The sequence below is a fragment of the Cariama cristata genome, unplaced genomic scaffold, assembly GCF_000690535.1.
Source record: "Cariama cristata isolate BGI_N322 unplaced genomic scaffold, ASM69053v1 scaffold13601, whole genome shotgun sequence".
Lineage (NCBI taxonomy): Eukaryota > Metazoa > Chordata > Aves > Cariamiformes > Cariamidae > Cariama > Cariama cristata.
This window is the reverse complement of record NW_009598807.1, coordinates 48,695-76,189: the sequence shown is the minus strand read 5'-3', so window position 1 is coordinate 76,189 and position 27,495 is coordinate 48,695. Positions and strand designations below refer to the sequence as shown.

At 36.4% G+C, this 27,495-nt stretch overlaps 1 protein-coding gene across 1 annotated transcript in view; it reads left to right on the top strand.

Moving 5' to 3' along the window:
* MIPOL1 (mirror-image polydactyly 1) overlaps window positions 1-27,495 on the top strand; it is a gene marked incomplete at its 3' end in the record, with an annotated part of 83,334 nt that overhangs the window by 20,478 nt on the left and 35,361 nt on the right. The window contains exons 3-7 of the mRNA XM_009709444.1: window positions 181-196; window positions 1,491-1,570; window positions 17,968-18,154; window positions 20,706-20,841; window positions 21,827-21,932. Of these exons, the coding sequence (XP_009707746.1) occupies window positions 181-196; window positions 1,491-1,570; window positions 17,968-18,154; window positions 20,706-20,841; window positions 21,827-21,932 (525 nt within the window). The remainder of the gene's footprint in view (window positions 1-180; window positions 197-1,490; window positions 1,571-17,967; window positions 18,155-20,705; window positions 20,842-21,826; window positions 21,933-27,495) is intronic.

Genomic DNA, 27,495 nt, shown 5'->3' with positions numbered 1-27,495 from the left:
GGGAAATGGCTTCATTGACAGAAACCTATTTCTTGATATTAATAACCTTCTATATTTTCAGCTAATCCAAAAGTAAATTAGGAACTTAGGAAAAGATTGCCAACTCCAAATCAACACAGTTAGACAGAATTGAAAAAGAAGCATACAGCTTCATTTGAGGGATTCTTGTGAGGAACTCAGTGTTCTGTGATATAAAGTGAAGTTGTTATTTTCTGTTAAGACCTAAGCACATCAAATTATACACTTCTTTTTTACCATGCACATTTATAGTTAACAACAAATATGAGCTAAATATGTATTTCTTGAATACTTAATGTAAGTGTTAGTGTTGAATCTTAAATGTTTGCACAATTATTGTACTTTTTTTACAATCTCGAAGATAAAAATGAAAACACCTGCCCTTTTTGGTGTTGTGTAGGAAAAGAATTTCTTCTGCTGCTTTATTAGTTAGAACGTATGTCTTGGTATAATATGCTTGAATTTTAAAATGTGTACTTTATTTGTGGGGTTTTTTTAAACTCTGACATTTATCAGGGCAATGACAACTCTCTGGGTATTTTTGTGATCCAACCACTGCCTCCTCAAGGCACGTGTGTCTTTTTTAATAAATGTTGAAAAAATATAGCAGGGAAAACATACAAAATAAGCACAACTACGTAGTTACAGATGAAAAATTGTCTTGTGTATAATACATTTTAAAAGAGGTGCTTGAGTAAGCAATAAAATTTGAGGTAAGCTGACTATATTAGCAAGATTACAAATTTATTTAGATTTTCTTGAGATACAGAATATAGTTGAATTTTTAATGAATAAGAGAACACATATTTTAGCACTCAAAACATTACTCGGTAAGCATAACATTTTACTGTAGGTCTTATTTTTGAGTATTGAGGGTTGTTTCTTGAAGATTTTTGATTATATGAAATACTGCAACTATGTAATTAACTGCATAGTCTGAAGCAATATGTATGCAAATATTAGGATGGATTATTTAACTATTTAGAAAAATCTGGAAATTTAGAGTTGGAGTGGTTGTGGGTCACTTTACCTGTATTTTATCCAGGAAATTAAGGCAGGAGAAAGAATGCTGTAAAGTGAAGCGCATACCACCATCTGTAATAATTACCAAAGTGAGCAGTCTTATTGCCTCTAGCGGGACCACTCAGTGTCATTTGGGCTGTGCCCAGTAGCATGTACTTCCAAGACCAGACTCTAGAACAAGAAGACAGACTAATAAGTTTTTCAACAAAGGGATTAGATGCAACAGAAAGCTAAACCAAACCATTATAAAAATCAGATCTGTGAAGAAAAAATATTTTACTGAGAAATAGAATTTAGCACTGACTGTTAAAGTACACAGACTTTATTGTCCTGTTATAAATATTTTTAAATCATTTGTCTTGTAAATTTTCTGTCAAATGAAGGCAAAGTATAGCTGTGTTATAATATATTATTTCAAGTTTATTTATCTAGAGTTTGCTTTATTTTAGCTCTGAAATCTTCAAGCAAAAACTGGACTCAGTGCCAGATCAAACAAGTTCAGAAGAACAAATGGAGGACTGGTCAAAAGGTAAGAACTTTTAAGATATTAATAAGGAACCTCAGGTGTTGTACTAGTGCTAGGCAGTGACTGGAATGTATTTGTTCTTGCCGATATATGACTGACTTTGGAAGAAAATTAAAAAAAAAAAACTAAACAAAAAAAACCCACACAATGCCTCTTAAAAGTAGTTTGGGGTAACAGGGGAACAGCTACAGGAATGTAAATCATCAGCTTTATTTTTATTTTCTGAGTTACTGAAAATGTTTTTGTATAACTTTGAGAAGTCTTATTTAAATTCTTAGTCTGTACATTGCGCTTTCCAACCTTTTTTTTCTTAATAGTTTAACAGCAAATCTGAAGTCTGTTTTAAAGTAACTTTCTTGGCTATTCGTACCTGGCTAGAGTATGATTAAGCCATCTACTAATATTAACAAGTTTCTCATTATTACCTCAACTGAATATAGACAGTAAGGTAGGCTTGGAGATAAAGGGGGCCTTGGTTAACTTGGAACTTCCATGGTCCATGGTTCATGATGGTTTCATCTCCATCAGGATGGAAGGATCTTTTTGTATTTAGATGACCAAAATTTTGCTCTCAGATACATTCTTCTATGTTTTGTGGCAGAAACTTAAGAAAAAGAAAGTTAAAAAAAAAAAAAAAAGCAGCACTGACTTTGAGAGCACATTATGTCACTGACTGCCTTTATGGAAGAGAACTGTCAGAAAGTGGCTTGTGACTAGGTAATAATGTGTGGATTGAAGAAAGGGAAAGACACAGGAAAGAGACCTTCAGTACATCATAAAAGGGTGGATTTTTTCCAGTAAGTGGCTATGTGTAGGTTAAAAAAAAAATTAAAACAGTGGAATAGGTGTGTCAACATTAAAGATGTTTCCTATGTCAGAGCCTGATAGCATCTTGTGTATTTCCTTTTTTTGAATTTTATAGTATGTGTTCTTTCTCAAAAGATAATAAATGTCAAGTTTCTTGTGAAGAGTCTGTTGTTTAGAAGAAAGCAGAAATACTTCATCTTGGAGATGGTGCATTTCTTACATATGTAAAGGAATTTCTATCTATATTACTGTGTAAAACAAACTACTTGCAGACCTCTTCTAATTAATGGAATTTTGAGCTATTACTAAGTGAAGTTAAAAATGGTTTTGAATCATATACTCTCAAAACAAAAATAGTCATGGTGGAGTAACTTAGTGGAGAACTGTCAGAATACAATTTATACTTTAAATGTGTAATGGCTTAATCAGAATTAGTATTTTTAGACCTTTAGGGGTCAGCATACCCTAAGAATGGTTCAAAAGGTTAACTTCTCCAAAGTAGGCAAGTGAATACCGTAAACTGATTCTCTGTGAAATATTTTCTGTGTAATTGCAAGAAACGATGTTCTGCCGCTGCTCACAGATACTTTAAAAACTGGGTAGTTACTGAATTTCATGTGTATTATTTTTCTGATGCATTAAGTTAATACTTTGTGTGATTTAGAAAACTATTTCTTCCAAGGTAACATTTACGTATTTGTGTATCCGATAGAAGTTCTTTTATAGATAAAAGTTAAATTGATACTTTTTTTTTAGCTCAAGTCACATAATTCTTTATGCTTTTACTCCTAGGGAAGTTAAGAAAGGGATTATGGATAAATCTCATGTCATCATACTGGTTTGGATGAGGAATTATTTTTTGCTTAGAATTTTATTTGGGTATTAATGATTAAAACACATTTTATTATCATAAAGATAATAGATAAATTACGGCAACATAATGTTCAATATCTACCCTTGGTAGACTTTCTGGTACATTTTCTCATTGAAATTAAAATCATTTTCTTATTGAAATCAAAGCAACTTTTAATCTTCTGTTTGCATGTCTATGTTGAAGTGTGTACCATTTTGTGTTTTGCTTACTTTGTTATCTGTGGTATCTTTCCTTTTTGTGGCTGATACTGTACTGTATGTAGTTGTTCCTTGCTTGTAACTTGGAAATTTTAAAAGCTGGTTTTGGAATAACTCTATAATGAGTTATTCAAATTATTTTTTTTATTAACATACTGAAATGTTGGAAATTAAAATTCTTTGTCAAAAAATAAGGATGGTAAAGTGCATCTGAGATTAAATTCATCTGACGATGAAAATTCAGTCAAGCAATGAGAATTTTAAAAAAACAGCAAAAATATTAGGTACAGAGAATTGGTAGGTTTATGGCAGTTATGTGGGATAATATGTAACCTGTTAATAGATGTTATAAAAAAAATACTTGAAAGAAAGATAGTGTTTAAGAAGAGTATATCTGAAGTGTTTAATAGTTGAGATATTCTTTTTAACTTTCCGTGTTGTTTGGAATATAATATGCCTGTGTGGATTGAAGGCATCTGTCTATCTCTGTTCTAGTATATTAGGAAGAGTTAAAGAACAGCCTATGTGCAAGGTTTATTATTTTCAGTTTGTGTCTAATTTAAATGTACTGTTTATCTCCACAGCACCCAGTTTTTAATAGGAGGATAGTGACTTTTTTTCATTGCTCTCTAAGAACACTTGAGAGAATATATCAGGAGCATTGGCAGCAGGCCAGTGAAGACTGTGTAATTTCCAAATGAAAAATATTCAGGGTCCAAGCTAGAAAGCCTAGGATGGTAGTCCATTATAGAAAATAAACTTGTATTGGCAAATGAGTGCATATCTTTGCATTGCAGTGGCAGTGAGGGGGAAGCTTGTTGCACCTGGGTAGAGTTGTTACTTTAGCAGGGTTTACATGCATGAAAAAAGCTGCATGAACATTAATCCTGTGAAAACACAAGAGGAGGGAACTTGACGTTGCGTGCTTTTCATACTTACATATACATTCAGGACTCAATATGTCAATTTTCCAAAAGAGTTAGCAGGATAAGAAGGTGGTGAGCGTGCAAATACTGGAGTTAAATTTGTGTCTCATTTGACTCATATCATGTACTGTATTTGAATGGGTGCAGCTATACTTGTTCTGTATTATATAGTTTTTCAATATTGTAATGTTTTTGCCTGTGTCATATTTCTAAGCATAGCTGATTTTTAAGGCTAGGGCAGAAATTAGGTGAAGTCTTAGAATATCAAGTACCGTTTGGTCTTTTTTGACAACAAAATTATTATTTTACTGACTCCAAAATGAAAAGCATTGTATAATTAGTATTTGGAAATTCCTAAAACAAAGTAATAGGTTGATTATTTTTAATATCAAAGTGGCTTGCTTCCTTAAAAGATGGCTATTATATTTTTCAAGCATAAAAATAGATATATATTTCTAAAGCACTACTTAAAGGTTATATTGAAATGTAAGTCAATGAACCAATTTCACCTGCAGGAATTTGATGCCAACTCTTGTTATGATCCATATAGACACTTTCACTGTAACTTCTTGTCCTTCAAAAGAATATTTGTGCAGCTTGTAAAAATACTTTAAAATTGCATGTCTGGAAACTGTAGCTTAGAGAAGACTCTAGCTTTAAAGAGATGTAGATTGGAACTGAACTGCAGAATCAACTTGTGTAGGTTTTGGGAAATTTGAAAAGGAAGCGTTTTATCTGGTGGTGAGCTGTTGTTTTCCAGTCTTGCTCCCTTTAGGAAAAAGAGAAGAGGAAAACAGATATGCAAACGTAATGAACAAGTTATGTATATATAGCTGCTCAGACACGTGTGCATGTGATAAGCTTACGCATAGACAATTGTCTCAGTTGCATTGTGTGTTTGTGCATGCATTGGTCTTGCATAAGTGTGTGGTGCTTACTGTCAAGAATCTGGTCATAGCTTTCCTTGTATTGTCATGGTCATCACATGTATATGCCAGTGTATCACTTACAAAAATATTTTTTTAGTTCCTTTTCTATGCAATGAATAATATTCAGGAAATAAAACCGCTCTAGAAATATTTTTGCATTTATTTACTCCCATCTATAAATTCCATTAACTGCCAGTCATTCCTTTTGCATTCATGGTAATTGAGACAATGTATAGTCATATGCATAGGTTAAGTAAAATGAATCATCTTTTTTTGCTAACTTCCTGGAAATGAAACTCCTGTTCCTTACCATGTATTTGTAGACTATCTAAAAAGAAGTAGTAAGTTTTTCTAGTTGTGTAATGATTTTAATGTACTTTTTTGTGAGTTTGATTTTGTAATAGTAATTACAGTGACTTTTTGTCTGGAATTACTATTGTGTGATGTTACACATACTCCTTCATCTTTGTGTGTGTGTCAAGAAAGCTTTTAGAATAATATGTTGTAAAGATTTTTCATCTGACACTCTAGTTGGGTCAAAAAGCAACTAATTGTGAAGGTTCTGCTTCCCCTTTCTGCAGAATACACCCATTATAGCTGTAAACACTGTAAATCTAAAGCCCTCCTTCCAAGGCTGTAGTAGAGGCAGAATAAACTATACTTGTCTTATTGAAGGTTGGTTGTTCTTTTACATGCCTCAATGAGAGGTACTGTAAGCCTCTTCTTCCTCTCCTTCTCTCTCTTAGCAATAAGGAGTGCTGTTTACCGGGAAAGAAAGAAGACCTGGATATTGCATGGTTGTGTATGCAGAAGAATCTACATGGTATGTAGAGAGGCAGAGTCCTCTTCTCGCACGTGGCTCAATTTTTGAGTGTCTTCCACGTGTGCTGTACTTTCAGCATCAAATTCGCTGTGTGCGGGCTGTCAGAGATCCCCTTGCAAAGTGGCAAGGGTAGGTGCAGGTTTCTCTGTGCAATATAGGAAGCAGAAGAGAGGTTGAGAGGATGATCTTGCGCGAGTCAAACATAGGAAGAGTGGCCAGTAACTGTTGAGCAACACTAAGTATGGAAGATCTTGCATAGAAGAAGAGGGAATAGTGTGCCATGACTTAGAAGATAATAAGGAGCTAATGATAACTGAAAAATCATTGAATACTGTCTGTTCCTTCCTGTAAATATAATCATCCTTTCATGCATGTAAATTCTCACCTCTCCTTTTTCCACCCCATTTATTTCCTTGTACATTTTCAGTGATTAAATACAATGCATTTCTGGCCAGGCTGCATGCAGAAAGGTTCTTCATCAGAAGCACAATTAAGTATCCAGTACCTGCCTGACTTGTTGGGAGTGTTGTGAATATTGTTTTGTTAGACCCTTTATAGTACACTGAAAATGTGTAGTGGCTTATCTGCGCTGAGTACTGCAAGCGCTAAAGATGGGGAGAATGCACACCTTGAAGTATTGCACTGATAATTGCTTAAGTGTTCAAAGTATGAGTGTCTTGTTCAGAATGTCTTGAAATGTGCTTCATGGAGAGCAGTACTTATTACCACAGTAATTTTCACGTAGTGCTTCAGAAGGAGCTTTAGAAGACCTAGCACAAGTGCAAGAGGAATTTAGTTATTTTCTTCTTTAGAAACCTTCATTGCTTCTGTTTTAATAACAACTAGATCAAAGCTTAAGTTCAGAGCAAAGACATAACAAAAAAAAATATTAAAAAAAGGTTCTACAGGGAATGCATTGGATACTCTTATCTGACTTCACCTGTATCTTTAGTAGATCATTTACTCCGAGTAAAGGGTGCGTGGGCAAGGTGTCTTACTGGCACTTTGTGTGGAGTGACCTTTCTTTTATGTGGGACACTTAAAATTACAATATTTTTCTTCACTTCTAAAGCTGTAGTTTTCTGGGATTTTGTTTAGAACTCTAACTCAGCAAAGCCCTAGTTGGTTGGTTGTGGTAGGGGAGGTTGAGTAGGTTTGGATAAGAGAATTTTCACTATAATTAATGGGCATCAGGAAACATGACCCTGCCTAGATAAAAGGGAGTTCTGGATCATTAAGATTTAGATAATGGAAGGGGTTATATGTGAAAAGCAATTGTCTGGTATGAAAACAGCAAAAGAAAAATGGAGTGGGAAGGTTTACTTTGTTTTCAGCTGGTTTAGAAAACATAAGCACAGCATGCTTAGTAAAACTCTAGCAGACACTATGTTTGGAAATTATGTAATAACTCCATATAGGCTGTAATGATATCCTGAAACCCTGTATTTAAACTAACCTGAATTACAATGAGAGATAAACAGAATATTTACCCATCCCTTATGAGCTGCTGCTGATATGTAAATTTATTCTTCTACTTTGCACAAATATACTTTTGAGCTACTGCTTAAACACTTCAAGGTCCTTAGCCAAACAGTTTTAATGATGCCTCCAATATTATGAAAGTGTGACATTTGATGAATGCCTTGTATAGTTGTGATATCAGGAAAAGTGTAAACAAAAAACGCACATCAAGTCATCGTGCAACACCTAGATAATTTATAATTTTACTGTTTATATCCATCCTGACATTTTTTATCTGCCAAAGGCAGGTTTCATTTGGAATCTTAATCTGAGATTTATTTGGTGGATCTGGAAATCATAGCTAGAGTTCCCACAGGAAATGGTCCATCTACCAACAGATTAAATGGCAGTCCTGCAGTTGTTAAGGGAGCTCTGCATTTAACACACATGCATACTCATTCAGTCAGCACTGTGGAGAAAAATTAAAGTAGTAACCCAGGTTTAGGAACAATGTAGCTAAAAAGTCCCATATTTGCTGAATGACAAAGGGTTATATAGCAGCATTTCATTTTATTATTCGTGCTTGAATTTCTTGTTTGCTTTGTTGAGTCTGCTGACGAATACTAATAAATGCCTGCAACAATCCAGACGAGAGATGCCTGGCAACAAAGCTATGCGGTGGACCTCCCTGATCTTCTCCAGTTCACAACCTGACCTTTTGAAAAATTGGCTGGGCTAAGCTGCAGAATTTGGATGTAATGGTTATTGTTAACTCCAGCTTTAGGATTTATTAATTTGTGTGATCAAGACTTACCTATACTTCAAAGTTTCAAAAGACCAAACACAATCATCCATCCATTAGAACTAACATTGTGTTTCAGTGAATCCCGCTTAGTATCTGCCTAGAGATTCTGCTGTTTTGATGCATTTGGAATATAAAAATGCTTTTTCAAGTGTGAGACCAATCCAATGAAAATCTGGTGTCTTCTCAGAGACTACTATTTTAAAATAATGGTATGTTAATGAATTGCAAACGGAGAGTGGAATGCCAAAGGAAATGTCTGATATTTACACATTAATAAATGCATCATGATTAACTGCAGTGATACCAAAATATTGATTTGTCATGTATTTTAAAGCCTTAAAAGCATTTTTCTATTTTAAATATTCACTAGTTTGTACACAATCGCTGTTTAGATGCAAGATAGGAAGGCAAAAGACTTAGTGAGAGAGACAGGCGAGGGAAACATCATTACTAAAATAATCAGAATCCTTGGAGAATTGATAAAAATTGCCTTTGCCAGAATAACTCCAACTGTTCTTAATCTCCTTCTAAATATATTTCTTTATGAAGGGTATTGCCAGGGTTCCACACAAGTACAGGTGAATAAAGAAGCATTCAAAGTAACACAGATGTCCCCTCACCTAAATTGCTAACACAGAATGAATTCACTGTTCTCTTTAAATTCCTTTAAGGAATAAAAAAATGAACCATTAAACTTTTGAGTTTTGTCTGTATTTTAGCAGATAAAATATTTTCAAGCCTCTTTTTGTGTGTGTGTGTATGTGTCATGGGATATAGCGCAGACTAAGACGTTAATGCAAAATAGAACTTCTGTTATTCTTACTTCATTTGCAGAGAACTTTCTCAATAATGTTCTAATAAGAATACGTTGTTCTCTTTGATCATGATTTCAGGCAACTTAAATGCTTAGCTGTAGCCAGAGATTGAGCATTTGAATTGTATTGTTCGGTTAACCTGACTGACTTCTAAAACAGTTTTAATTGCTTGGAAGTTCTCTGTACTAGAACAATAGTCAATGTAAAAAAATTTTTTTTTCATTTCTTCTGCCTACTATTGAAATTACAGGAAGTTTGTATGTAATGTACACTGCATTAATAACATAATCAATAGTTATTTGAAATTTCTCTTAATTTTTTGATTCTGTAAATGTTACTTTATAATTCGTAAGTAAAAATGATATTTTTTTCTTCTTGAAGTTCAATTGAAATGAGTTGCTAAAGCCTCTCTGACAGAAGAGAGAAGAACTTGAGGTCTCTGAGGAGGAGATAGGAGCAGGAAGGGCCACCAGTGAGGTAGCACAGGCTCCAAGATACAGCATGGATACAGCGCCTTGGACCTTTGCAGGTTTACTTCTGCCATGGGATGCCCAATGACCTGGATCGTTACTTCATTACTGTGTGCCTCAATCCTGATGGCTTTAAAATTACTATCGCAGTGCTTATGCATCCCTTATAAAATATCTGTGAGTTTCCAGAAAAGGTTTTCAAGGCTTATTTCAGTGACCCTCTGTCATTTGTTTCTTAAAATACGAGCAGCTATCCTATCTCAGTGTAAAATCCAGGACCTTTCTGAGTAAGACTTGCTTAAAAGTAAGTTGATAGTCCTCATTATTCTGAGATGACCCATGGTGCTCTCAGCAGGGCCCACAGTTGTGTGTCGTTGGGGCACTGAGCATACAATGCATCTGCATGGTCATTTCCTCTTTGTTACTCCCAAGAGCTTGACTGGTTGTATGTGGCATTTTGGCTGGGTACAGCACTGAGAAATAGAAGGAATTAGCTTTATATTAAAACTACTCTGAGCTCAGTCTTCACTTGTTATCAGATTCCTGTGACTGCCCTTCTGCCATGCTACAGAAGTGATTTAGTGAGATTTTAGAGTCCTACTGAATAATCATCTTAAAGTTTGCCTAGTTTTCTTTAACCGTTGGAAAAAGTGTGTCATGAAGGGACAACCATTTGCTGTTAGTTGCAGGTTATTGGTTCTCAATATACTACACTGCACTGAAGGGCACTAAATAATTGCTAATGTAAGTAAATCTGTAGTAAGTCCAAAGATGAGTAAACCTGCGCTTTTTCTTGTTTGTTTGTTTTGGGAGAAATGTATATTGACCTTGTACTTTTTGTACTGAGCTTTTGTAATTGTTTTCCAGAAACAGGAATTACTTTCTTCTTGAAAATTAGGTAGAGCATCTTTTATTGGGGTTAACTCTGAAAACTTCTTTGCAGAGTGTGGGAAAGATATAAAATAGTGAGAAAAAAGTCAAAACTACTGAACACCCTTTGAGATATGCATGTAAATCATGTATACTGCATCTGTGTCAAATCAAATATGAATGAAAAAGGAAATAACAGGCATTCTGAAAATGCATAAAACCTAAACCAACTAATTTCCTTTCCACTTATGCCAAGCAATAGGATCTTCCACCAGCCTCATTTTCTTTCTTTGCATATTTATGCCTATAAAATCCTTTAATTTTGGTTTCCCACTCATTTTCAGGATTTATGTTTTTTAATCGTTCAGTAAGGGGTCAACTGTTGATCAATCGGAGTCTTTGACACTCATTCTGTTTGGCAGAAGTTCTAGCCAAGTGAATGAATGTTTGTCTTTGACAAAAAGGCTGATTCATCATTTTCAACTTAGGAAGGAATATTCAGCCATAGTGCTAATTTTGTTTGCATAGTTTGAAAAGTTAGTGCCTATCAGGTTCAAGTTTTTTGTTATACTTAAATATTTAATTTCTATTTATTATCTAAGAATTCAAGTCCAGTGGCATTACCTGTTATGAACTTAAGACAATTCTGTAATCCATTTTTCACATAAAGCTATTAACTTTCTTTTTATTAATGCAGCAACTGCCTTGTCCTAACAGCTTGTTAGCACACTTGCAGGTGTGTGTGCATTGTCATACACATGTGCTCAAAACTTACCTTTTCAGAAATGTTTGTAATATTATTAACATACAAAAATCTAGATAATTTGAAAGTTAATAATAAAGAATAACCATTAGTCTAGTGAAAATAAAAAGAAGGTGAAGTTCTCAAGTAATGCTCTTATGCACTTGACAGTTATTGCAGCAAGTTGAGGTAGATGCGTGGTTTGCAGGTAGGGGCAAGAGCAAGTATTTTTAAACTGTAGTAAGTGTGTCCTTTTATTCCAGTGGGAATAGGTTAGTTTGGAATAGGGCAGGGTAGCTCTTTGCTTTCATAGTTTTGTTGGATAGTGAATATTCCCTCTTGATGTTTGAAATTTGAAGTTTTTCGTATTGTACAAACCCATAGAAATTGAAACTGTGGTGGTGTTTAGACTGAGAAGAAAAAACACATGATTAACAGTAAATTAGAGTTTGTCAATCACTGAATTTTGAGGCCTTTTAGTAATCAAGATTGGAGTTAGTTCCTCAAATGTGGCACAGTGTTTTGTTCTGCATTTTTTTCAAATGTTTTTAATCTGTCAGTGTTACATAGGAAACGTTTGCAGTTAGCTTTGCTCGTGCTCCCAGAGTATATGGCTCATTCTCTTCCTTCCTGGTTTTGCTATTCTGCCTCTTACTGCCATTCCTCTAGGGTTTCATTCATGCAGTGTTTTGCAGACAGATGAGAACATGCTTTGTCTGTTCTACAGACCAGCTTAAAACGAATACTAGGAAGGTATAGGTAGCAAGTGGTAAGTACTATTACACTTGAAGCTGCTTTGGAGCACCAAGGGCTTCCAATGTCCCCATACTCATCTGCAGGCAGATCTGTAGCCAACTGTGTATTTTGCAGTACTTCGTGCCTGTTCCATTGGTTTTCATTTGTTTTCCTTTATTGTTACTCCAGGGAGATCCCCTGCAAACCTCTGAGCTGACTAGCACAATTTGGCTAGTGAGGTGCTGAAAGGCTACAAACAGGGGGAAGGAGGTGCCCACCCAGCTTCTGCTGGATGATGGGACTGCTGAATATGCCGAGTGGTGTAACAAGGGAAGCTACTGCCTTCTTAGCCTTCCAGGTGAATCTGCACCTTCTGTGCAGTTAAATCTTTAACACTTCTTTCCATATTTTCAGTGTCAGTACAGGATTCTCTAATGCTGTGCTTCCCCTGATCTAAGAAAAAGGTGTGAGAAATAGTGACTGCCTGCAAGATATGTTAGGTTCAATGTTTTTACTTGACTTTTTAACCACTCCCAGCTTAACAACATTTAAGTCTGTTCTGCCTTTACTATTTCAAGCCATGACAGCATTATTTTCCCCTTGCGTCCCTCACAATCAATTCCCAGCTTTAATTCTAGTGTCTTTATAGTCCTTCTTCCTAACATTTGCTTTTCTTTCCCTCAATGTGAACAAGCTATTCATTCAAGATAAATGCATACAGAAGATCAGCTGTTCAGCTTCTCCCTATAGTGAAATACTAATCTGGGCTACTGAACTTCTTCTATTTTATATGGAAAATAAGTTGTTTAGTATACTCAAGAACCAGAATCAATGGTGCTTATACCACTTAATGAAAACTACAGCATTTTTTCCAAAGCTTGTAAGGCTGTTTTACCCTTTCTCTGATGTTCCTTGTGCAGCCTGATTATTGCAAATGCTACTTACTCCCCAGTGTGTCTCTGCAGCATTGGTAATTAGTGCACAATACAATTTGCAGAAGGAATGAGGAAAAGCAGTGAAGTGCATTGATTAATATTGCCACTTAGTTTAACAGCAAGGCAAGCTACCATGTACCAAGGGCTAAATTACTTGTGGTGGGGGTCATGGGCTGTATGGAGAATCACGTGGTTTTAAAAATAAAATAATCGCTATGCCCATTGATCTGACAGTGTTCAGAATGTCTTTCCCAAAGCATCCTGCTGACAGATTTAGCATGTTGGCCAAAAAAGTGCATTACAACTTTCTTAAACAAGTAAAAACCTCTAACCTTAATGCCCTTAGATAGAGTGTTTCCAATTCTGAGTGGAGGAGGCTACCATCATCCTCCCTCTTACAAAGCCAGTAGGGAAAAAAGCTGTGTTTCACCTAACATTTCCGGGAATGCAACTTACAGGTTTGCTGTGATGCTGCTTAGTCTTACCCATGTGCTTCAGGGAATTGAATCTGGATGAAAAGGTGTGCTGCAAATGTAAGTTGCTTAAAGAAGCAGCATTAGCATTAATAAATGCCAACACGGGTCTAGTCCCATTCTAAATTCTTTTTTTTCCAGCTGCTGTAACTTGGGTTGAAGGTGTAAAAATCCATACCTTGACATGACCTAAGGACTTAGCCTGAAGTTCAGCTGCTAATGCAGATATTTACCTCATAATACAGATATATTTACTTCATTCTGTTTTGTTTTGGTTTGGTTTTTTTAAAAATTCTGTTAAAAAAACAAAACCAAAAACAAAACCCACAAAAAACCACCTTTCTGCTAACTTGACCTATCATCTAGAGAACTCCGCTGCTTTTTGGGAGCTTGTATTCAGAATATTATAGAGAGGCTGCTGAGGCTCATCTGACCCTCTGTTACCCCCTGCTGCTCTTCCATTTAGGCACCAGTAATACTATTATTGGGTGACCTGGGAAGTATTATGTGTGACTGCATGACTCTGAGGGTGTTCAAGGGTGTGGGGACCCAGGTGGTGTTACCCTTGATCCTGCCAGTAAGAGGGAAGGGCATGGAGGAGGGCTGGGTGAAGTAGATGAGGCCTCCTTCAGACAACTGGAAGAAGCATCATATTCACAGGTCCTGGTTCTTCGTGGGGGACCACAACAATGGTGATAATCTGCTGGAAGGACAACAGCATGGCACGAGTGCTCTAGGAGGTTTCTGGAGTCGACTGATGTCAACTTCCTGACACAAATGATTGAGATGCCAACAAAGAGAGGTGCTCTGCTTGACCTCAAACAAACAAAGAACTGGTTGTGGATGTCAAAGTTTGGGGGCAGCTTTGGCTGCAGTTACCATGATGTGGTGGAGTTCAGGATCCTGAGAGGAAGAAGGAAGACAAAAAGCAGGACCTCAGCTGTGGACTTCAGGAGAATAGATTTTGGCCTTCTCGGAGATCTGCTTGGAAGAATCCCATAGGATACAGTACTGGAGAGAAGAAGGATCACCTTGACCAAGCTCAAAAATGGTCTGTCCTGACAAGCAGGAAATAAAGCATGGATCAAGCAGGATCTTGTTTTCCTTGACTTTGGTAAGGCTGTGGACTCTCTGTCCCATAACATCCTAATAGAGAAGCAAAGTATGGGTTAAAGTAAACAGTGTGGTCAATTGAAAACTGGCTGAATGCCTGCGCACAGATGGTGGTGATTGGTTGCACAGAGTTCAGTAGGAGGCAAGTCACTAGTGATATACTCCCAGAGTCAAAAATGAATCCAATCCTGTTCAATGTCTTCATTAATGATCTAGATGATGGAGCAGAGTATACCCTCAGCAAGTTTGTGGATGATACAAAACTGTGCGGAGTAGTTGATACACCAGAGGGTTATGCTGCCATTGAGGGACCTCAACAGGCTGGAGAATTGGGCAGAGGGGAGCCTCATGAAGTTCTGCAAGGGGAAATGTGAAGCCCTGCACCTGGTCAGGAATAATGTACATGCTGAGCGCCAGCTGACTAGAAAGCAGCTCTACAGAAAGGGATCAGGATCCTGGGAGACTGCAAGATGAGCATAAGCCAGCAATGCGCCCTCATGGCAAGGATGGCCAGCAGCATCCCAAACTACATTAGGAAGAACATTGCCAGCAGATCGAAGGAGGTGATCTGTCCTCTTTGCTCAGCATTGATGAGGTCACATCTAGAGTGTCAAGTCCACCTCTGAGCTCCCTAGTACAAGAAGGAGATGAACTTACTGGAGCAAGTCCAGCAAAAAGCCACAAAGGGACTGGAGAATCTTACATATGAGGAGAGGCCGAGAGCTGAGACTGAGCCTCAAGAAGGGAAGGCTTGGGGGAGTGGATCTTACCAACATGAATAATACCCGATAGAATGGAATGAAGAAGAAGCAGCCAGACTTTTGAGTAGTACCCATTGACAGGACAAGGGTCAATGAGCACAAATTAAAACACATGAAATTCTATCTGAATACAAGGAAACAATTTTTACTATGAGGATGATAGTAGTGGCACAGGCTGCCTAGAGATGTTGTTGGGTACCTGCTTGTGGAGCTATTCAAAAGCCATCTGGACATAGTCCTGGGCAACCTGCTGTAGGTGACCCTGCTTGAGCAAGCAAGGCTGGACTAGATGATCTCCAGTGGTCCCTTCCAACTGCAACAACTCTGTGAACTCTTTTTAAAGTCCTGGCACTAAAAGCAGCAAATCTGAAAAACAGGCACTGTGAAAATAAGAAAATCTTACTCAGTTGATTACTCTCATACTAAAGGGATAGAATCCCTCTTTTGATTTGTCCCAGTGTAACTGTGGCAGCTAATCTTAGCATTCTGGAGTGAGAAGGTTTTTCTTCTCCAACCTTCTTATAGTGTGGGCCAAGGGAGAGTGCAGTAATGCTAAACAAGGAACAAAGGTTCATGGCAATACAGTCACTGGTTATTGCAACAGATATGTTGTGCTTGAATTCTTCCACAGAATGCAACACACTTCACCTGAGGCACTTCAAATGTGTATGGCTTATAGAAAACATTGATGCCCTAGAGAAGAAGGGGAGGAAAAGTTGTTACAGCAAGTGAGGCGTTGCACTTCCCCTTCAGTGTATGAGAGCATAATTTGTAACTACATATGTACAGATCACTGGATCTGAAATGGGAGAAGTGGACAGGATGATGTCCGATAGGCAGTTCTTTGTAATATAAATCAAATGGGAAACACATCTCAACCAAGTGTGTGTCTCGCTATAAAAAGCTTTGCAAGTATTGAAGTGCAGACTAGGTTAGTTTTCAGATAGTGCTATCCGGAGAGGATTCCGAAATTTGCTCTTATGTGTTGGCACTCCCAAGTTGGGACAGGTTCTTAGGGTATACATGGTGAATGTTTTAACGCCCATTTCTTTACAAATCTTTGTTACTTACTGTAAGGAGGAGCAAGAGGTTGAAAAACCTGCAGGATTTTGAGCCAGTGAACAGCAGCATATATTTGCTCCAAGAATCCAGGTGGCTGTGGGCTGTGTTCATTTTCTGCATTAGCTGTGGATGATCTGAGGAGCCCATTTCAATCACGGTACTGAAAGTAGTGTTAGGTTATGCTTGTTAATGAATGTTTTATCAAGTTATGGTCCCCACATGTTTATTACTGCTCAGAAACAGAAGATTCTGATATGCTGTTGACTGTTGTTCCTCTAGTACAAAAATCGGTGGTAGAGGAATGGTGAGAGGGGATTCAAATAGATTTGTGCTGAAGCAGATAAAGAGAATACAGGAATAACAGGTACAATAACTTTTTTCTCAAGGTAGTAACACATAACTTTGTATGGGAACTTGTTACATTGAGTCCAGCCAATGCACAAGTCATCTCTCTGTGCCCTCAGGATGTTTCCTGTGCTATTGACTGTGTTTTTCCTTCTTCAAGGAAAGAGCAATCTGTTGCAACAGATTTTAGAGACAGTCTTTGGCATTTTTGACTTGGAATCTGTGCTTTTGTGTCTTACATGCAGCATGACACTTTGGTAGTGATTGATATGTATTTTCAGGCTATTTGTAGATGATTGCAACTGTATAGACAGTTGCTTATTATTTTTGAGGAGTTAGTAATAAGTTGGATCAAAGAATGTATGCTGTATAATTTATCCAAAATGTTTGGAAACACTGACTTTATTAAATGAGCGAAAGGTCCAGTGTTTGTTCTCTGCTAATCTAAACGAAAGAATGAATATATGTACTTTTTTCCATTTGCAGCTTTTTTAGGCTTCTTTCTCCTCATTTTCTAATATAGTTCTGTAATTAAAACTTACTTGTTCTTTGTGAAAGAACATTCATGGTATGTTGGTATGTTTTTCATTTAAATACCTTGATATCAGAAATATGTCCTAAAAATATCTAGTAGCCATGCTTAAGAGAACTAACTATCACACTCAACATTTTAGTCAGATAATTTTTCCCTTTGTCACAATTTGTACTTTGCATTCTTCAAGTTCTTTAGTTGTATGAGCCTGTACCTTACACTCTCCAGGAGTGAATACTGGGGCCTTAAATTTGTTGTTGCTAATTACAGCTTGCTGATACTCCTTTTGTAGCCAAAATGGATTTGAAAAAGACCTCAATATAAGTAAGAGTCTAGTTCAACCTGCAAATTTCCCTATCTAAAGCAGAAATTCATCATGTATCACTAGGGTAGAGCTGATTTTTACAAAAGGTGGGTAGACAATTTCCTAGGGTCAGCATTATTTTAAGTAGTCATTTAAGGGGAAGAGGGATTAGGAAATGGTGATGAATTTCTCAGGTTTCCAGGAGAAAAATCCACTAAGTTAGTTGTAACTCCTACATCCATGTTCTAGGTAACACAGCTCTCATTTTTTAGTGGGATGAGGAAGCTATGAATCTGAAACTAGAGTACTTTCTCCTTTCTGCTACAAATAAGAATGTAGCAAGCCATTTTTGAATGAAAAATCTCAAGTTTCTACATCTTTTTCCAAATGAAAAAATATGTTTGCTTCTATTTCCAATTAGAAACACGCATCCTGGAACAGAAAAAGGAAGACTTTTGTATTGAGTTTCAGTTTCATCAGAATTCTCAAAAAACCCGAGAATTTTTCATCCAGGCAGAAGATGAAGCGCTGAAACTTTCAGATTTGCCAATAACCAGTCAAAGAGGAGGAGTTCCAAATGATTGTAATTCCAGTCCTGAAGAATTAAGGTAAGAACAACTATCCCTATATATAGTTTTTCTAGATTCAAATTATGGACAATATACACATGGATTTTCGGATAAAGATAGGGAAGTTTACTCCCCAACTGAGAATTAGCAAGTCAGCTTTTTGGTTAGACTCGTCATGTCTGCCCTTATTTTCTTGTGGAGTGCAGCATTTCACCACTGATAGAAAGTATGATCATGGCAATGGCTTATGTGACACACTGCAGGTATTTCAATGATTGTGCTCTCTCCAGAGGATTTTAAAAATGCGTACTGAACAGAATTAGAAAAGGTGATCTGAAAGTCTAGTAGTGTCGGTGGCTTTACACAACAAGCACAGCATACCATTAGGATGGTGAGTGAGTAGGAAGCAGGAATAAAACAGAGTGAAGTCTGGATGAAGTTGGAAGAGTGAAGATGAGGAGCTGTAATACTTCGTAGGCAGTCTGTGACAGGAATCTGGAGAGGGGCAAATATGGTTGAAAAGTGCAATACAAGCTCTGAAGACTTTATTCTGTCATTCATTTTGGTCATTTATTGTCATTAATTTCCATACTGAGCTATGGCCTTCTACTGTAGTCTTAAGAAACATATGCACTCATGCTATATGTGACATAATATATGAAGGTATACCCAACTGACTAGGGAACATGCTACCAATTTTGAGCAACTTAGGCATTCTGAAGCCCAGGTCTTAACTGAGAGTGACAGAGTTGCTTTTGAAAGTGATATCAAGGCTGCAGAGCCCTATAACATACTTTTGAAAAATATCCTCTAATTCTTCAACTGTCTGGCAACCTGGTTTTGTTATCTTTAGTATGATCTAGTGGTGACCCATTGGGCCAAAACTAGTCCATAATACTTTTCCATCTGTCTTGTTTCCTTTTTTTGCATTAGAGCCTTAGATATGCTGTTTGGGAAATACATTGTGCACTAAAAGCCACATATAATCCTGAGTGCTTAAGTACAGCTCAGCACAGAGTCAGCCAAAGATTGTTGCTCCTACTCTTCACCAGTGCCACTCACACTGACAATCAGACTGGTCTTGAACACTGAGATTAACCTCCCACAGCAGTCAGCATGTTGAACCATCTTGTCTGCAAATACATTGCATATAGGATCCTAAAGCTATAGGCCAAGAACTTATTGTGGTAGATACTATATAAACTGCACAAAATCTGTCCTTCCCCAAATAGATTGCAATTAGAATGTAAGATGAGAGAATATCTTGATACAGAATGACCCAGGAAACTACAAGTCAGTGTTGATTTGCATTGTAGATAGTGGTCTTAGTGTATCATCAATGTGACTTGTCAAGTTTTCTTTTAGACATCAGGAAAAAAACATTTAAGAGATTGATAGATGATGATGAGGTATATTCAAACTTGTTCATGGGAAGAATCTCCTGAACATGGAAAATGCACAAAAAAAGCTTGAGGTTTGCAATGTCTGGGCAATAGTACCCAGAGGCATCTATCACTTGCAGTCCGAAACAATACTAAATGAAATTTGCTGGACAGAGCAAAGATGAAATAGCCTTTGAAGGATCTTGAAAGTGAAGACAAGCAGCTTAAGCACTCTTCCACCCCATGTATAGTGTAATACACTAAGTACTTTTTTGATGTGAATCTCCCTGCTGTCTATGTTTGATGTGCTTTATGTTGCACTATATTTTGCCTGCAGAGTACAGATCTTAATTTCCTTCTTGAAGAACCATAGAGAAAATAAATCCAATGGAAGCAGGTGAAGAAAGGGGTGGCTGAACTGTCTACCTAAGAGAATGACTCTTCAGAGCAACAGATAGCTTTCCTTTTCTTTCTGGGATGTGAATTACACAAGTAATGTATGCAGTAGAAATAGGAGCTCAGAAGGTATAGCTTTTCTGTGGCTACTTCTTATGATTCATTGACTATGAAGCCTATAAACAGAAAATGCTTAAGGGAGGCGAATGTTAAAAATATTTGCTAATCCCCCTTCTGATCCATTAATCTACTGAATTTGCTCCTATCTTACAAGTGAGATCTGAGTTACCTGTGAGTATCAACGGATAGCCAAAGAGTTTTATAAAAGTCTTACCTTGAGACAGAATTTTTGTGGCCTTTGAATCTTGTCTTATTTTTCCCTGTCTGTGGCTAAATGAGTTATCTTAAAACTCTGTGAGTGCTCTACAGTATGGAATTCCTGTTTTCAGTTGTGCATCAGTTTGATCCCCACATTTCATTAGTTTGTCGCTCCGTGTTAAGCACAGGTTTTTAATATTTGCTTCCCTTAAACATTTTCTGTTTATAGGCTTCATAGCCAATTTATATTAATCTGTTTTATGCCTTAGTACTGTAGTATATTTATGTACTATTCCAGAATTACAGATTTCTTTTTTCAGAATTACAGATTTAAGAAGTGATAGAAGGACAGGCCTTTTACTGGCTATTTAATAAATTTGCAATGATTAATAAGTTTTGTTAATTTATTTCTGTGTATTTTGTTTTGGGGCAGGAGGGAGGAACTGGCTTTGCATTATTTTTCTTTCTTTTTTTTCTTTCCCTTCTAAACACAGCACTGCAGAAAGAAAGGCTAACAGGACGCTCCCTGAATTTATATCCTCATGGAAGGATGCTGCAGATTTAGGTGGAAAAACAGAAGCTGCATTCCTTTTAAAAGAATTGGACATTCTGAGGGCCAAAAATAAAAAGGTACAGTTGAGATATTCAGATAACAGTATTTGCTCTTTTATGGTTTTCTTAACAAAACATACATTTCAAACTGTTCCTAATTTAGTTTTGTTATTTATTTTAGTGCACCAATCAATAGCTTTCTTGTCATTTTGGATTCTTGGTATCTGCTTAACAACTGCTTTTCTGGAATTAAAAAAATCTTTCATCCTACCCTTTGACCTTTTTAATCAGTGGCATAGATTCTTGCACCATGGATGAAACCCAAGGAGGACCAAAACCCAGGCCAGGATTTCATTAATAGAATCTGGAGCTTGTGCTTCTGTACACGTGACCCAGATAATGAATGTGCCCTGATACCTCCTCTTTGAGGGGAAGAAAATTCCACCCTACTTGCACACTGCATTGCTTCTAGCATTGGCAGCAGTTGCATGTGCCTGAATAACAGAAAAGCCTATAGTCTTTCCATGAAGCATCATTGAATATTCAATGGAAAGCTCAGATATCTGTCCAAGAACAAATTTAATCAATTCCCAGTTAAAAGAAGGGCCTCAACATGTGAAAGAATACCAATTTTCTATCTGGCGATGCACATGAAAAATTACACGTTCACACAACAGTCTTTTCAGGCTGTGATGTCAGTACTCTTGGTAGGAAATAGGCTATTCATGCAGACACCACCTACATTATATTCCATGTAATTCTGAACTTCCTTAGCAAGAAGGACCACAGCTGGTGATAGCTGAAGAAGAGAATCCCAAGTAAAAATAATAGCAAACACACATTGCTGCTTGTCTCACAAAGCAGGATAGGGCAGATGATAAAAAAGATATTTTTAACATTTGTACTTTAAATAAATAAATACGATTAATTGAACTTCTCTTGTACTGCTTAGTGTTTGTATTTTTGGGGTAAGAAACTATTATTTAAAATTTTGTTGTGGTTAAAAGAGCTGGTTGACTCTTTCAGCCAGATAAGAATCTTACTGTCCATTTGTTCAATTCAGCTTCAAGATAAGCTGTCTGAAAAGGACAAGGAGCTGAAGACAATAAAATTGGACTTAGAACTGCAGGAGAGAGCTACAGAAGCTAAGATTGCAGAAAAGATTGCAGGTACAGTAGGCATGCATTTAACAGATGGCTGTATGGCTCATACAGTACATGCAGTTGCTATATGACGTGGCCTAGTGAATGTGAGCTTTATTTGCTAAAGGAGGGAAGATTTGACTTTTCTTTTATGTGTGGCTGTTTAGAGTTGCTTAGAAAATAGGTGGCTTTAAGATCCTGGTACTGGTATTAGCAGGAGCTTTACCTGTATTCATACTGATTTGGGCATTAAATGCATTGTTAACACCATGTCAATCCAATCACAAAAAGGTTGTTTGTTTTGTTGGAAGGTCCTGAACAAACAAGGGGAAATAATGATTACCAGTGCCTCTACCTTTCAACCAGCAGTTCAAATACCACTTATTGTTTTAGCTCATTCAGAGCAATACTACCCCCTCCCCATGTATGGAGATAGTCACACATTCGCCTCAACTAGACACCTGCACTTTTCTTGAAAAATCTGTTCTTTTCGTAGTTATAATGAATTTTTGTCTGATGATAGTATGTCTCCAGTGAATGAAGTTTATACAAATTCCCAAAATGAAACGTTTTTAAGTTTATAATTGAAAGTGAATGCATGTTTATGTTTGTTGTTAATTGTTCTTTGGGTAGACATATAATAATGGAGACGGTTTTGTATGCAATGATTTTGGCAATTTCTAAAGTAATGAAGCTGAGTATTTTTATTATTGAAAAGTGACTGTGTGCACAGTCTACCCAGTGGATGGAAAATACTCTGAGGTTTTTTCTTCAAGTGTTTCAAAGAAATTAATGGGAGTGCTTTTATAAATTCATCATATCATTTGTTCATAAATAAAGTGTAAGCTAAGTAAAATTTTGTCCTCATAGACCATGCACACTTCATATAGTATTAATAGTACTAATACCTGTCCCCAAAATATTGATACTAAAGGGAGGAGTAACTGTATTCAAGAAAATAGAGCAGAAAATAAATTCTCCAGCTAAAAAAACAGATGGCTGACTTTCTACTTACTGTCAAACTCCTGAGAATACAGTATTCTGTGTATATTATAGATGGAAGAGAGAGTTCCTAGATTTTCTGTGGTGGAGGAAGGGAAAGGCAATCTAATATACAGCAAAACAAATTGAAATATGGGCACAATTTTATTCTTATTTCATTTTACATAAATTGCTTGTTTTATTTTCAGGAGAAAAAAAATCTGCACTGCATATCATAGTTATGTCCAGCAGCCAAAAGCTAATGCAAATTGTTTGGGTTGAATCCCAGGTTTTGTGTTTATTCCTGGATATTTGCACAGTCTTTTACCTCTGTACCTATGATAGAGAAATATTGTCTTTGATATAGGTGTTCATTGCTCATTAAAACCTGGAAAGAAATGTGTGTCAAAAGGTGTGTCAAAAACATGTTTAGTTTCATTTTTATGGATACAGTTGAAATATTGGGTAGGAAATTGGTTTTTTCCTACAGTACTGTTTAAACTTCCTAGTTATGTCCTAAGCATAATATTATCTTCAAAACAGTATGGCATGAATATGGATATAATAATTGACATATTCTTCCTTTTAAAATGGAATAACTAAGCCAAATTTTAGTGAGAGCTACAATGTGTAGTAAGGATGACCTTTAAAAAAATACTGATTTTTTTTTTCTCCTTTTACGAGTTCAGGAAGTATAAAATCCTTTAAATGTTGAGAGAGAGTAAGAGGCTACTTACTACTTAAGCTGTTTGCCAAAAGGAAGCATCGTTAATATTTCATGGGTTTTTTGCTTCCTGTCTTACAGTTCTAAGAATGTTACCAGGTTTGGATAAAAGTTTTGAAATCTGGAATGATGTGAACCAAACTGAATTTCTGGAGGTCTAGGTGTCTCTCTCATAAAAGCCTTGGGGAGAGTACTAATGGACGAGCAGAACCTAATAAAGAAAACTCAGTGTGTTTAAGGAAAAACTTTTTCCCCTTGTCTTATGTCCTTTGAGGAAAGGAGAACACATGCTGCTGTGATTTCATGTTGCTAGTTAATGTTTAATTACTGCAGTGTATAACACATGGTAGAGTGAAGCTTGTAAATGGATGTTTGCATTTTTATTATTATTTAGTACTGACTTAATGATAAGAAAATGACTCCACAAAATTGTGTTGTAAAAAACATCAGAAAGGTACACCATAACAATGTTGTCTACTCTGAGGAATATTACAATTCTATTTTAAAATATAACTCTCTAATTGATGGCTTTTACCTAAACAAGTCCTGTGGAAATAACAGAAAAGCTGAAGACAAAGGCCATTTTAAAATGAAGCTACAACAGTCTTCAGAAACAAATAACCCAAAGCTTGTCACTTTGTGATTTTCATTTTGTTCAGAGGAAGAAGTGAAGAGAAAAAGTGTAAATTTGTGAAATGCTTAATGAGAGAATATGAAAAAGCAGAGTTAAGGCAGAAGATATACATGATGGAAGAGAACGTTGTGTGCAGTAAATAACTTATTTTCAGAAGATGTTTATTTTTACATTTTACTAGCCTGAAAAATGGATTTTAGAACTTCCTTGGGTCCCTATTTCTGTGTCGAGTAGCTATGGCTAAGGAAAATTAGGGAATTTGCAGTTTCGATTGCAGACGTTTAAGCATTAGAGACTATTGTTTCTGGTGGTCATAGTTGCCACAGGTTCATGCTATTTCTTCATTATTCTTCTGTTGGGTTTCCTTTCATTATAAACCAATGTCAGAAAGTACTGTTAATTTAACTCCCCATCGTGAAGAGAAGAACAGAGATGGAGGCAACATCAGGAAAATCAAGGGAAAAGCACATCATAAAAGAGCTGAGACTAGGATAATGTAAGGAAAAAAGGGAACACCACATGTGAACTGGGTATGAAAAATACATAAGTCTTGAAATGTGGGACTGCAGAACTTTCATATGTTGAACAGGAAAGGGAATGGGTGCACTCTGTAGGAGGGAGAAGGGGGAAGGAGCACACATCTTCTGAGGACAGACTGGAAGATAAGAGTGGAGGTGTTGCAAAAAGGTATCTTCAAAAGAACTAGCAGAGAGAACAGATCTCACTTTGGATGGACATAATAAGTTGCTTCGTTTTTTCCTAACAGAAGAATTATACAGGGGGTATATAGGAACTTTTAGAGCTGGTTGAATATAGGTGAGAATTGTAGAGCATAGTGGTAGCCTTTCTAGACTGGAAAAAATTCCAAAGCCAAGGTCTTCTCACAGTAACTCCCACCATTACTGCAACAAGATATACCATAGTTGGGATCGGAACCTCAGCTCTTGGAATATTTTTTGTTGCTATCACAGTGCTATATATTGGGACTAAGAATAATTCTGAAGGAAAATACAATAACAAATATTTCTCCTTAAATCTTTCTGTAGCAAGGACTGTTCTGTGGCTGTTTTTGCCAATATCTAATGGTAATGTTACCAAAATTTAATACTTTTCTAAATCAGAGTCAACTCAGCATGAAGAAGTGTACTGAGTCCAGCCCTGCTAGGTCTGTTAGGTGTTGCACACCACCTTTAATGCCTGAAAACTGTATTAGCGTTCTGCAGATGCTCTCTGAAAGACCAGGATAATGATAGAAAATCAGTGTGGAAAAAGGGGAAAGCAGTACTTCTAACGCTGTTGTGTATGTTATACAGATTTAAATCTCTTGGAAACTATGGCAATATACTTACAATGAACTCCCTTTTTCCAAGTCTGTTTTACAAAAATGTTGAGAATTAACATTTGTGGTATTTTAGAATTCTTGAATATGATATGGAAATGTTCATGAACATTATTTGAAGTTTCCTAAATTAACTTGAAAAATAATTGCTGAATGCATATGCAGTAGTTTTAATAGCAAAAGTGAAAACAAATATCCAAGTGGCTATTAGCTTAGAGTTAGTTTTATTTAAAATCCCATAAAATAAGAGGAAATAAGTAATCTTGCCAGTAATAAACTTTGGGTGGCAATAACTTCTAGCACAGAGGAAAAGTATTTTCCATTTCTTGAAAGCTCACTTTAGAGTCCCTTTTTAGATGTTATTTTTCTTTCTTGCATGTCATCCATTAAAGATTAGCTGTGGAAGGTTGGAGCATGGAGAGATTATGAATGACAGAACAACTCCTGCAGAATAATAATCAGGTTTTGGTATTTAATGCTGTTTGACTTTTGCAGACACATTTCTTATTAACCTTTGGTACAAACAGAAATCCAGGTTCCTGATATCTCATGGAGAAGATGAATTCAAGATCCTCTTCCAATTAAACTGAAATAAGGCCAATATTGGGCTTTAGCCAAAAGAACTCAATAGTTCTGAACCCTTGTGTTTATAAACCTAAGTATGAATGATATTTTAACAGTTTAAGTAGGTAATGCATATGCTTCCCTAACTCAGTTTTCTGTGCATAATTTGTTTATATAGATAGTCTATATAGTTCTTAAGGGGATTGTTCTATTAATGCTTTGTTATGCAAAACTATTTCCTGAATATTTTTCAAAATATTTCCTGGTAAATAACAGAATTTTGAAAACAGCTGTAGGATTTGAACCTTCTGTATGGGAAGGCAGACAATCCTTCTAAAGGACAGAAAAACCCCTCCAAGGAGGGGGTGTTGTGACTGAGAATGCCTTGGCTTAATTTTTAACACCTTAATTTGAAACAATGTCATTTTACCGTCAGATTGTCAGAATTTTTGATTGTCAAAGAGTTGTGTGCAGCTCTTGGAAGTACAAAATACGATGAGCTGGCATAGATTAAAATGTAAATTACTAAGCTATTTATGGGTGGAGCTTATATGTATAAAGCAAGCTAGTATCTTCTGCAAACTTTTATGATTAGTCTCGCCCTTCTCTCTTCCCCACTACAATGCTAGATGAACATAAAGAATTGGGGTTTTTTTCAGGAATAAAAAGTTCTGCAAATAATCAACTTCTTGACATATTACAAAACCTTTTCTTTAACCTGTTAAATTATAACTTGCAAACTTTAATGAAGCATTTGTATTTTTCCCCCTAAAGTAAATATTCAAGCATCAGTAATTATTCACTGAAAAAAAGTTGTAACAGCATTATGGTTTGAATTTTGAAGTCAGCTGTGTTTAGTATATGAGAAGCAGAGGCTTAAGTATTGCACAGGGATTGGCTTTCACAAGAACTGCCTTGGGGTCTGTGTATAATACTCGCTCCCTATTCTTTCCCACTTTATTTTTTTTTTAATTGAGTTGGGATCTGAGTACACAAAGAAAACCCTATGCGGAGCAGCCACTGAGCAACTTTAGGCTTTTGTTAAGAACACTCTGTTTATAGCACTGGAAATGTAGGAGCAGATGAATGCTATGCACTAAATACATACAACAAACACAAAGCAATAAAGAAGTCACTGCGTTCTATCAGTGTTTGTTCAGATTGCTTTATCTATAAAGTCACATTTAGGTGTAGATGACTTGTCTATAATTTCTGGTAGAGACCAATGAAGACTCTTAAGTAGTTTTCCTGTGATCATCTTATCACTATTTTGCTTTTATTTTTCAGTAACAGGTCATAACTGAAAGTAAATGAATAGTAGCTTTCAAAAAAAGAGCTAGGAACTTAT